The sequence below is a fragment of the Cherax quadricarinatus genome, chromosome 19 (genome assembly GCF_038502225.1).
Source record: "Cherax quadricarinatus isolate ZL_2023a chromosome 19, ASM3850222v1, whole genome shotgun sequence".
NCBI classification, from domain to species: domain Eukaryota; kingdom Metazoa; phylum Arthropoda; class Malacostraca; order Decapoda; family Parastacidae; genus Cherax; species Cherax quadricarinatus.
In genome coordinates, this window is record NC_091310.1 from 29242017 (window position 1) to 29254867 (window position 12851).

General features: G+C 37.8%; 1 protein-coding gene across 5 annotated transcripts in view; it reads right to left on the bottom strand.

Annotated features, from left to right (window-relative positions):
- The window catches only part of LOC138852929 (sorbitol dehydrogenase-like), a 614649-nt gene that overhangs the window by 8807 nt on the left and 592991 nt on the right, over positions 1–12851 (bottom strand). For all 5 annotated transcript variants that reach the window (XM_070086609.1, XM_070086607.1, XM_070086611.1 and 2 more), the window contains 2 exons: positions 10789–10964; positions 7932–8053 (listed from right to left, as the gene is read on the bottom strand). In XM_070086609.1, the coding sequence (XP_069942710.1) occupies positions 7932–8053; positions 10789–10964 (298 nt within the window). The remainder of the gene's footprint in view (positions 1–7931; positions 8054–10788; positions 10965–12851) is intronic.

Here is a 12851-nt window from a genome sequence, read left to right on the forward strand (position 1 = left end):
TGTAAATTATACTGCAAACCCGATGTGTCAGAATTTATCACAATATAGTGTAATACTGGCCAATCAACATCTAGATCAATGGACTGTAACAATTTAAAAATCTCTGAAGAAAACACCCACTAACCTCAGTGCCACAATGCATCTTGTAATGCACAATCTTTAATCCGTCTATCCTCCTACATTACAAAATGATAACATTTAGTTTTCTGTCAGTGTTCACAGCAGTATATAAACTAAATACATTTCACAGTTTGCACTTTGCAACATGTTTATCCTACTCTCACTCATAGTCTCACTTACTCAGTAATCAAACTGACAAAGGATGGAACATTTAAACAAATATTTGCTGGAGACAGTTAACTCTGTTTTCATTACTTGGAAATAAGAAATTCAGCAGCCCTTCAGAAATTATGCTAAATGAGACTGTTTCCTTAATTAAGAGATAAGGACCCAAAAATAACAAGACATAAAGATAGATTTTTTACAATGACTACCATTTCTTTATTCATTTACATACTCTTAGCTTGACATATATTTTTCAATCTTGTGATAATTACTGCAACCTGATAAGAACTTCACTTCATTGTGGCTGAGAACATATACTAACAGCATCTCTGTACTACAAATGAAAGCAAAAAATGCTATATAAACATATAGCTATGTCTCACTTGCCTTGAGGCAAGAGAAAAAGCTGTCTCCTCCAGCAGAAACTTACATGTTAATACTTATCTTAGGGAAGCACTAAACCCATAGAGATCATACAAATCAAACATAATAGAGATCAAAGGAAGACTGCCCACAAACCGAAAGCAACACCCCGCTGCCAGCCGAACAACGTAACCCTAAACTTTGTATAACTACAACTTCTTCTTAACTACAACAATTCCTGTAGTATTATGAGGCGCACTCTAAGAGGAAACAGCACCAAGGCCAGCAAGAAAACACCGAAAAATCAACTATTCAACAAGTGTAGTCAGGAGGACGCCGGCCCAGCAACCACCCCACTCACCACCACTCAAGGTGACACCACAACAATAACAACAAACATGGCTGCCACCAGCCCATCCTCCCCTCTCTTTCCCGGATTCAACCTACCAAGTAGTCTCTCAGGTATGACCAACGATCCAGATACCCTAAAGTCATGCATCTCCAACTTAGTTATTGAAAATATGAATCTTCGAGAGACGCTAACAAAACAAGACACCAGGATGACACAACTCGAGAACAAAATCCTCAGTCTTGAACAAAAGTTATCAACACCAGGAATGACTAACTGTGACAAGACCATAGATAGCCATACCCAACAAATAATATCTCTTAATACAAAGGTTGAAGAAGCAGTAAAAGAATGGAAGAACAACTTAGATAACCAGTTCAGTGACTACTTTGCTCTCCAAGAAGATAAAACTGAACAAGATAAACTATCGGACGCAGTAATAGTTAACAGTCCACTTTTTCCCAGTGATATGAACCAAACAAACAGTAAAGAAATTACTCTGCAGATCATAAAGGACCAAACAAGTGTTATTGTACCAGAGTCTGAAATAAAAGAAGCCAGGTTACTAGGATCCCATGGTAGAAAAAGTGTTATGCTTAGATTCCACTCACATGACAGGAAAAAAGACTTAATTATTGCATCTATTAAAGTAAAGAAAGAGGTATACATAAACGAGTGTCTTACCAAAAAACGTCAGAACCTCCTGTATAGAGTCAGAAAACTTAAGCGGGAGAATAACGACACAATACACCAATGCTTCACACGGGATGGGAAAATTCTTGTTAGGAAAACAAATGTAGGTCAACTGTACACAATCACGAATGAGAATGATCTATCACGATTTCTCAGGAATACTAATCTTACAGAGAATAACTGAACAATGTCCAACTTAAAAGCCTACGTAGTGTAGTGTATGTTTTGCTCCATTATTGTTCAAATTTCATTGTACAATCTCTTAGTATTTAAATAATCAACTACCTCATTTTGTGATTTTACTAGTAAGCATAAGTCACCTTATGTAATTTTCTTATTTACTATTGTTTGCTTAAACATTAGCTGAATTGATACTTTCTCTGTCCATATTACTACCTCATATTTTTTTAAATACTATCAATTGATATTACCTACTAAAATTAATAATTATCATTCTTACTATAATTTCAATTTACTCTGAACATTTTTGACATTTAATAACCATTACTTGTCTAATTACCTTTACCTGTTTTATACCACATTTACTATCTTAGAGTACTTTTAATTACCTTGTACTGCCATATAACCTCTAGTATAACTACCAGTGCAATATTGAATGAAATAAACATTACTTTTTCACTTTTTTTGTAATCATTATTACTTACTAAAATTTTATTAAACACCATATTTACTACCAGTCAATTTTACTTTTGTACATTAACCCTTTCAGGGTCCAAGGCCAAAATCTGAAGTCACGCACCAGTGTCCAAGAAATTTTGAAAAAAAAAAAAAAATTATTTTTTCTTACAGAATTAAAGAGCATATTTTTGTGAAGGTAATAAAACAAAAAAAAATAGAATCTGATCAGTACTTACCGAGATACAGTGTCAAGAAGTTTGTAGAAAATGATGTGGTGGCGGCAACATCGACGAATTCCACATACGCGTATTATATTATTTTGTTGTTTTAGTTGTTTTTTCTTTTCTTTTCCAATTTTTTTCTATTCCTACTAACATTTGGGGCCTGAGAGACCAATACTGTATATAATTGATATATATATACTCACTGTATTGAACACAATAACCGCACTAAAGTTATTATCATATTATTGTTTACCACTGTTGTTTATTACAATAAACATGCACAAATATTGTATATTTACATATTTACAATCACTGGACATGGTTTTAGAACTGCTGGAGCTTGTGGAACTCCTTGAAACAAGGCACCATGCACAGAGGCACCTTACATTCCTCACACATAAACCGAGTGTCTTTGCGTCTTTGTTGCCGTCGTTTTGTTTGTGCACAGACAATGCATCTCTTCTGAGCAAATTTCTTTTGAGTTGAAGGAAGCTGTATTATGAAATGATCACCTTCTCTTCTCAAACGCTTGGGTATATTGTGATGAATTCGAGGACCATGTTGTATTGCAGGTGATGTTACCTGGTACTTCATTATGAGTTGTCTGACAACAGACAAACAAAATTCACCATACGGTGGTCTGTTACCAGTCTTTATTTGGTACATATTATATGCATTCAGCATTGAAATGTCCATGAGATGGAAGAAAAGTTTCATGTACCACTTGTAACTCTTACGAACACAGTCAACAAAACCAATCTGCATGTCACACTTGTCAACCAAGCGCATGTTTTGTGTATAATCAATCACTGTCACTGGTTTTTGAATACGTTCATTAGTCACTCGATCAACTTTGCCACTGTCTTGCATTTCATTACGGTGAATGGTTGTCAACAATGTGACATCTCGTTTGTCATGCCACCGTAATGCCATGATGTCATTGGCAGTAAACACCTGCACATCATCACCACGAACACCTGCGTTGAGCCTGGGCATATGTTTACGATTAGAACGCACTGTGCCACACACATCTGTCTTGTTCACTCGCATGAAATCACTGAGTAATGGGCTTGTGTACCAGTTATCGGTATATAATGTATGGCCCTTACCAAGATAAGGTGCCATCATGTTTCTCACTACGTCACCTGATATACCCAATAACATCTTGGTATCTTTCAATGTTTTACTACCCGTGTATACAACAATATCCAACACCAGGCCACTGTCACAATCACAGAGTACAAACAATTTTATACCAAAGCGGTTCCTCTTGCTCGGTATATACTGCTTGAATGACAGTCTACCTTTGAACAAAATCAAAGACTCGTCAATTACAAGATTCTTGAATGGATAAAAGTATATCCTGAACTTTTGTTTGAGATACATGAAAACATTTCTAATCTTGTATAACCTGTCACTTCTGTCAGGCCTGGTTTTGTCAGAGAAGTGCAACATACGTAACAGTAAGATAAACCTGTTCACTGGTATTATTTCACTGAAGGATGGGGTACAAATTAGCCGATCTGTGGACCAGTATGCTTTTATATTATGCTTATAGACGTGAGGCATAAGCATTATTGTTGCAAAAAGCAAATACATTTCTGCAACAGTCGTCTCTTTCCACCTGTGTAGTCTTGACTGTGGTGATAAGATCGTATTTGCCATGGTGTACTGAAAATACTTATTACTTTCCCTGACAATAATTTCCATCAATGGCTGGTCAAAGAATAATTCAAAGAATTCCAGTTCATTGGCCGTGGTTCCAAGGGGACAGGTAGGTAGAATTCCACTTTGCGAGTCATCAAAGTGGTGAGGGCTGGGAACAAAATTGGGATTTTGCTGCCAATCCCAGATACGGTTTGCTGGTGGATACTGGACATCATAGGCTGGTTGTACGGGTGGTTGTGGCGGGCTGGTGGGTGACGCTCCACTTTGTCCTTGAACTGACGAGTCAGCAGCGTGGGTTCCCGCGTGGCACAGCGAGTCACGCATGGCGGTGCCACTACCACCACCAGCCCCACTAACACCATCCACTGATGTCTGTGGCCCATCCATGCCAAGTGTAGCCACATCATCCTCACTATCACTACCTAAAACGGGTGTAGGGCCACGGGATGTACTCCGGGATGTACTCCGGGATGTACTCCGGGATGTACTCCGTCCCCTGGGCACAGCATAGGGTACACTACCCGAGCGCATGCGGCGGCGAACATACCGACGCTTCACTGGTGAATATGTTTCCTCACTATCACTACTCGAATGATCGTCGAGCGCAATAAAATCACAATCCACGTCAGAATCATCGTCATTACTGAAGTCAGAGGCCAGGCCACGGGAAAATATTAGTTTTCTCTTACGTTTAGGAACACCCGACGGTGAGTCACGAGTGCCCACACCAGAGGTAGAAGGTCGAGGATCGTCGGGGTTTTCTGCACTATTATCGATATCCTGGTCATTATTTTCGGTCACTAACTTATCAAAGCCGTAGAATTCGTCTTCATTTCCACTTCCATCAGTGTCAGAACTATCAGACAGGAAGAGGAGAGTCCCAATTTTCCGGGGAGTGAGAGCTGACTTGCGACGAGGCATGGTGAACAAGGGTGACTGAGCCGGCGTTCCCACAATGCTATGCAGGCACCTAGATTTTTTGTTTACGGCGCACACCCACGGCGCAGACCCATTCTCTCATATGTAGGCCTATGAGCGCTTTCGCGCTAAATTTGACGGCGCTAGAATTTTGGCGTAGATCTACGGTTTGGACACTCACCGACCAGCCGTAGATCTACGGGACGGACCCTGAAAGGGTTAAACATTATTTTATACTTCCCATAACATTTTGTTGCCAAATTTTCAAGTTTGTATATTCAACTCCAACCTTCATATTATCCTTTGTACCTGTCTACCATCTTACTATCATATTATAACCAAGACATTACCATTATTCATTGTTCTTACCTGTCCATTTAATTTTGTTTACCACTACTTGTTTTTTTAGTCACTTTTTATTGTGTGTGCAATTAGTGTATATTCCAATTACTTTTTTGCAAGTACCAAAACTATCTTTTGTTAGCTAGTACCAACTACCTCATTTTTTATTTTACTTTTTATTGTGCAATAAACTGCTCAACTTATTTAATATTACAAATCAGATCTTACTCCTAAACCAATATTATCTCATAGTGACTGTCTGTCCATTTAACTTGTTTACCATTACTTAATTGTAGTCCCTTATATATTTTTTTGTCCTTTATTTTAGCTTTATATAACTACCTTAGATCATATATTCGCAATTGTTAAACTAATCAAGGCAGGAGATTTAAATACCTTACCTCCCTTTATATACAAAAAAGCGTCACAAGTACTATCACCAATCATTGCAACACTCTTTAACAAATCCATTGAATCCTCCACCTTCCCTACAGTTCTCAAAATAGCAAGGGTCACCCCGATCCATAAAGGAGGAGACCAAACAGAGTTGAATAACTATAGGCCAATATCCAATTTACACCCTCTCTCAAAAATCTTCGAAAAATTAATTCATAAACGAATCTACTCCTACCTCATCTCCCATAACATTCTCAACCCCTGCCAATTTGGATTCAGGCCTAATAAAAATACTAATGATGTTATTATACACATGCTAGAACATATATACACTGCAATAGAGAAAAAAGAAGTCCCACTGGGGATCTTCATTGACTTACGTAAAGCTTTTGATACAGTTGACCATGACTTGCTCCATGTAAAATTGTCACACTATGGTATTAGAGGGCACTCCTCAACTACCTCAAGTCTCACCTCAGCAACAGAAGCCAATATGTGTACGCAAATGGGGCAAGCTCTTCCGCACAACCAATTACAGTTGGTGTCCCACAGGGAAGTGTCCTTGGCCCTCTTCTCTTTCTCCTATACATAAATGACCTACCAAATGCTTCACAATTACTCAAACCCACACTTTTTGCAGATGACACCACATACGTCTTCTCTCACCCGAGCCCAGTCACGCTAGCCAATACTGTAAACACCGAATTACAGAAAATATCTACCTGGATGAGGACTAACAAACTTACACTAAACATTGACAAAACCTACTTCATTCAGTTTGGTAGCAGAGCTACAGATGTACCCCTTAACATAACGATAAACGGATCACCTATCACAAAGCTAACAGAGGGAAAATTCTTAGGAATCCACCTCGATAATAGACTCAAATTTCATACACATATACAACAAATTTCTAAGAAAATTTCCAAGACTGTAGGCATACTATCGAAGATACGGTACTATGTTCCACAGTCAGCCCTCCTGGCCCTTTATCACTCTCTTATTTACCCCTATCTCACCTATGGAATTTGTGCATGGGGCTCAACAACAACTAACCATCTCAGACCACTAATTACCCAACAAAAGGCTGCAGTTAGAATGATAACAAATTCTCACTACAGGCAGCACACTCCACCAATATTCAAAACACTCAACCTACTCACCATACAAAACATCCATACTTATTATTGCACTTATTACATACATAGAACACTTAACTCTGATATTAACCCTCCCCTCAAACATCTCCTTGCCAACCTCAACAGAACACATGACCATAATACAAGGCACAGATCACTCTTTGATGTTCTTCGTGTCCATCTCACACTATGCAAAAACTCAATGCACATAAAAGGCCCTAAAATCTGGAATTCATTACCTGTAAATATAAAAGAAACACTACCTGTTTATAAATTCAAGTCTCTTCTCAAAGTTCACTTACTCACTCAAAACCAAATAAATACTGAATAACTGAACCATATAAATTGTATATCCTAAATGTTACTCACAATTATATCACACAAATGTTAAACCTAACTTTGTTATTTTTTTTTTAAATACACTACCTGAATGAACAGCAATGCAAGCAACCATATGACCTGTCTTTGTAATACTCATTTGTGCTTTATAGTTATCTGTTTACAATAATGTCTTATCACTGATTTCATCATTGCTTAGTTAATCTTAAGTTAATTTTAAGCCAGCCCGTAATGCTATGCATATAAGTGGCTTTGGCATGCTGCTCTTACCTGTATTATTTTGTACCTCTGTATGTATGCTAAAATTTATAAATAAATAAATAAATAAACAGTACCTGAGGAATGAAGGTGGTAATCAGGTTTGATACAAGGAAGAGGGTACCTCCAATTCCTCAGATCAAGAACCCATCATTGACTTTTTAAAATGTGCAGGGTGCTAGGACCAATGGGTCATTCAGTCATCATGTCAATAAAAGATGCATAAAGTAAACTAATACAAATTCCGCATACTCACAAGCTAAAACTAACATTTCAACATAAAAGTATCATGAACATGAATAATCTGAGTAACTATACCAGTTTACAATTCGAAAAATTCCTCGAATGTCAACTTCCCGGGAAGCAGCATTGATGACAGGGATTTTTACTTCGGCAGGACCCAAACCAACCAGTACAATCACACCGCCTGACTTCGTTGCCTGCAAATAAAAAAAATCACCAAGAAGACTGCACAAAATTTTAAATATGCTTGGTCATAATAGCCTCTGGATGTTAATCAATATATTATTCGTCAAAAGCATACTGACTACTTATAATTAAAACTTTCTTGATAAACTGGACATTCTTTCCTTACATCATAATATGATCACAAGAAATTACTTTTTTTTTTTTTTTAACAAGTCGGCCGTCTCCCACCGAGGCAGGGTGACCCAAAAAGAAAGAAAATCCCCAAAAAGAAAATACTTTCATCATCATTCAACACTTTCACCTCACTCACACATAATCACTGTTTTTGCAGAGGTACTCAGAATACAACAGTTTAGAAGTATATACGTATAAAGATACACAACATATCCCTCCAAACTGCCAATATCTCAAACCCCTCCTTTAAAGTGCAGGCATTGTACTTCACATTTCCAGGACTCGAGTCTGGTTATAAAAAATAACTGGTTTCCCTGAATCCCTTCATTAAATATTACCCTGCTCACACTCCAACAGCTCATCAGGTCCCAAATACCATTCATCTCCATTCACTACTATCTAACACACTCACACACGCTTGCTGGAAGTCCAAGCCCCTCGCCCACAAAACCTCCTTTAACCCCTCCCTCCAACCTTTTCGAGGATGACCCCTACTACTCTGATCCATTCTCTAAATGACCAAACAACCTCAACAACCCCTCTTCAGCCCTCTGACTAATACTTTTATTAACTCCACACCTTCTCCTAATTTCTATGCTCCGAATTTTCTGCATAATATTTACACCACACACTGCCCTTAGACAGGACATCTCCACTGCCTCCAACCGCCTCCTCGCTGCAGCATTTACAACCCAAGCTTCACACCCATATAAGTGTTGGTACTACTATACTTTCATACATTCCCTTGACTCAAGAAATCGTAATGACACGATTGCAAACAAACCATACCCCGCGGGTTCAATCCCGGCTGGGGGTATGGTTTGATACATTCCCTTCTTTGCCTCCACAGATAATATTTTTTGTCTCCACATATACCTCAATGTACCACTCACCTTTTTTCCTTCGTCATTTCTATGATTAACCTCATCCTTCATAAATCCATCCGCTGACACGTCAACTCCCAAATATCTGAAAACATTCACATCTTCCATACTCCTCCTCCCCAATTTGATATCCAATTTTTCCTTATCTAAATCATTTGATACCCTCATCACCTTATTCTTTTCTATATTCACTTTCAACTTTCTACCTTTACACACACTCCCAAATTCGTCCACTAACCTTGGCAATTTTTCTTTAGAATCTCCCATAAGCACAGTATCATCAGCAAAAAGTAACTGTGTCACTTCCCATTTTGTATTAGATTCCCCATAATTTAATCCCACCCCTCTCCCGAACACCCTAGCATTTACTTCTTTTACAACCCCATCTATAAATACATTAAACAACCATGGTGACATTACACATTCCTGTTTAAGACCTACTTTTACCAGGAAGTAGTCTCCCTCTCTTCTACACACCGTAACCTGAGCCTCACTATCATCATAAAAACTCTTTACAGCATTTAGTAACTTACCACCTATTCCATATACTTGTAACATCTGCCACATTGCTCCCCTATCCACTCTATCATATGCCTTTTCTAAATCCATAAATGCAATAAAAACTTCCCTACCTTTATCTAAATACTGTCCACATATATGCTTCAAAGTAAACACTTGATCTACACATCCCCTACCCACTCTAAAACCTCCTTGCTCGTCCACAATTCTACATTCTGTCTTACCTCTAATTCTTTCAATAATAACCCTACAGTACACTTTTCCTGGTATACTCAGTAAATTTATTCTTCTATAATTTTTACAATCTCTTTTGTCCCCCTTCCCTTTATATAAAGGGACTATACATGCTTTCAACAAACCAGCTGTATCCCACCAATGCAGGGTGGCCCAAAAAAGAAAAACTAAAGGTTCTCTTTCTAAATTTAGTAATGCATACAAGAGAAGGGGTTACTAGCCCCTTGCTCCTGGCATTTTAGTCACTTCTTACGACATGCATGGCTTTCGGGGAAAGAATTCTGTTACACTTCCCCATGGAGATAGCAGAAATAAACAAGAGCAAGAACCAGGAAGAAAATAGAAGAAAACCCAGAGGGGTGTGTGTATATATATGCTTGTACATGCATGTATTGGCAGTTTGGAGGGATATGTTGTGTATCTTTATACGTATATGCTTCTAAACTGTTATATTCTGAGCACCTCTGCAAAAACAGTGATAATGTGTGAGTGTGGTGAAAGTGTTGAATGATGATGAAAGTATTTTCTTTTTGGGGATTTTCTTTTTTTTTTTGGGTCACCCTGCCTCGGTGGGAGACTGCCGACTTGTTGAAAAAAAAAAAAAAAAACATGCATGTATGGTGTGACCTAAATGTAAGCAGAAGCAGCAAGACGTACCTGAAACCCTGCATGTTTGTAAGACATGCAAAAAAAATACAGCAATCCTATCATCATGTAAAACAATTACAGGTTTGTTTCACACTCATTTGACAGGACGGTAGTACCTCCCTGGGTGTTTGCTGCCTACCAACCTACTACCTAGACTTAAGATGAATATTATTCTATTTAATACCATGGCAGACATTCTCAGGCATTGAAAAAGATAGTTATGATCTGTTTTTTAGTTTCAAAACTTTAGGACATCTAAGGAAAATAGTGGTATCAATTATACGTACAAGTACACTGAGGCGTATGCTTGACTCTGCACCACTACATTCAATTGTAATATTTGGCAAGTGGCCCATTACTTCCATTATTTGTTGTACCAGCACTGAAGCATCACCAGTCTTAACAAGCACTGTGTAGTCTGCTCCCATCTCCTTGGCTATATGCAGGCGATTCTCAACAATATCTGAAAGATATTGCTGTATCTATCAAGATATTTAGACAAAGTATCAGTAGTAACTGAGGAAGAACAAGATATGGAAGACAGCAGAGGCTAATGTGCACTTAAAAACATCAAAAAGTATAACCTGAAGTTTACCATCTTTAACACTGCGGCATCTTGGAAGGAACTGAAAAAGACAACACTAACTTAAATAATGTTGATATTGAGTTCGACTTTGAAGGGTCTAAGGCCACTGATTTTCATCAAACATGTCAGAGGGTGGGAGCAGCAAACATTATGGAGGAAGATGTGCTTGAATTGTTGGAAGAAAATGATGGAGATCCTGGTTACCAGATGTTGAGTCATGCCAAAATTGCAGGCAAAACTATTGATAACCCCATAAATGAAGAGGATAGTGATCATAACAAAGATGAGACTCTGAGGTCACCAAAATTGTCAGCAGTACAAGATGCAATCAATGTTCTCATGGAATATTGACCTCTTAGACACAAGAAGTGCAGGCCTATTATCAAAACTTTCACACTTTTAGGGAAACTGTCACAAGGGAGCAGCATCAGCATGACAAACAAATTGGATTCATCCATTAAACCTACTTCTCCCAAACCATCTACCAGGAAGCCTGAGCCATCTATGTCTCCTCAGTTATATGCATATCTGCTGAACCATCTACATCTCCCTCCCCATCTACCTGTCTGTCTTCTACACCATCTACAATGTTACTGCTGGAGCTTTACAGTTACACTGACTGAATAAATTATTCTGGGCCACCACAAGGGAATACTGTACTAAATTTTACATCAGTAAGCTCATCTCTCCACCAAAAAAGGTAAGAAATATTATTTTACCATACTCTATTGTACTGTACTGTACTGTGATGTACTTTTAACCCATTTTCTTTTCAGGTTCATATACAGGTAATACTCTATTGTACTCTAGTTTATTCTCAGTATGTCCAGTAGTCCATCAATACAGAAAACTAAGTGTGTTTTATTGGGCATTTGTCCATGTTAGGTAATCAACTGATTAAGTGGACTACATCTGCTTAACTGAAACATTCAATACAGCCTCTCCTCACTTAACGATGGAGTTCCGTTCCTAAGACCACATCAGTAAACGAATTCATCGCTAAGCAAGGAGCATAATATATTGATAGTGGGTTTATGTCAACCATCTTTGATATTGTTTTAATGTCACTTTTGCACCATTTGTAACATTTTTAGGATATTTTTAAATGTTTATACAGTAGTGTACTGTATATCATAATAAAAAGAATAGAGGATATCAGCTCTAATATACATTATTTAGGTATGCCTACTGGTCAGAAAGCCATTTACAAGTCCAAGTTGTCAGTAAATGAGTTTGTCGCTAAGTGATGAGAGACTGTATGACAATTTTCAGTAAATTGAGCCTCCTCTTCCCCTTATTACTTTGTTTTATACCGTATTACAAGTCACCACTTTAAATAACAGTAATTCACACTATCTCTCCACCATAAAGGTAAGTAAAATTATTGTAAATTATATACAGCCTCTCCTCACTTAGCAACGTCTCGTTTACCAACGACTCGGACTTACAAAGGGCTCTCTGACCAGTATGCAAACCTAAATAATGTATATTAGAGCTGATTTCCACTATTCTGCTTATTACAATATACAGTAAACTACTGTACAAACATTTAAAAATATACTAAAAATGTTATAAATGGTGCAAAGGTGACATTAAAACAATATCGAAGATGGTTGACATAAACCCACTACCATTATAGTATGCAACAAATTCCTTTATAACGAGGTCTTAGGAACGGAACACCGTCATTAAGTGAGGAGAGGCTGCACTATAAAATTACTAAACAGTACTGCAATGCCCACATTCTTAGTGTCCAGTAATCTT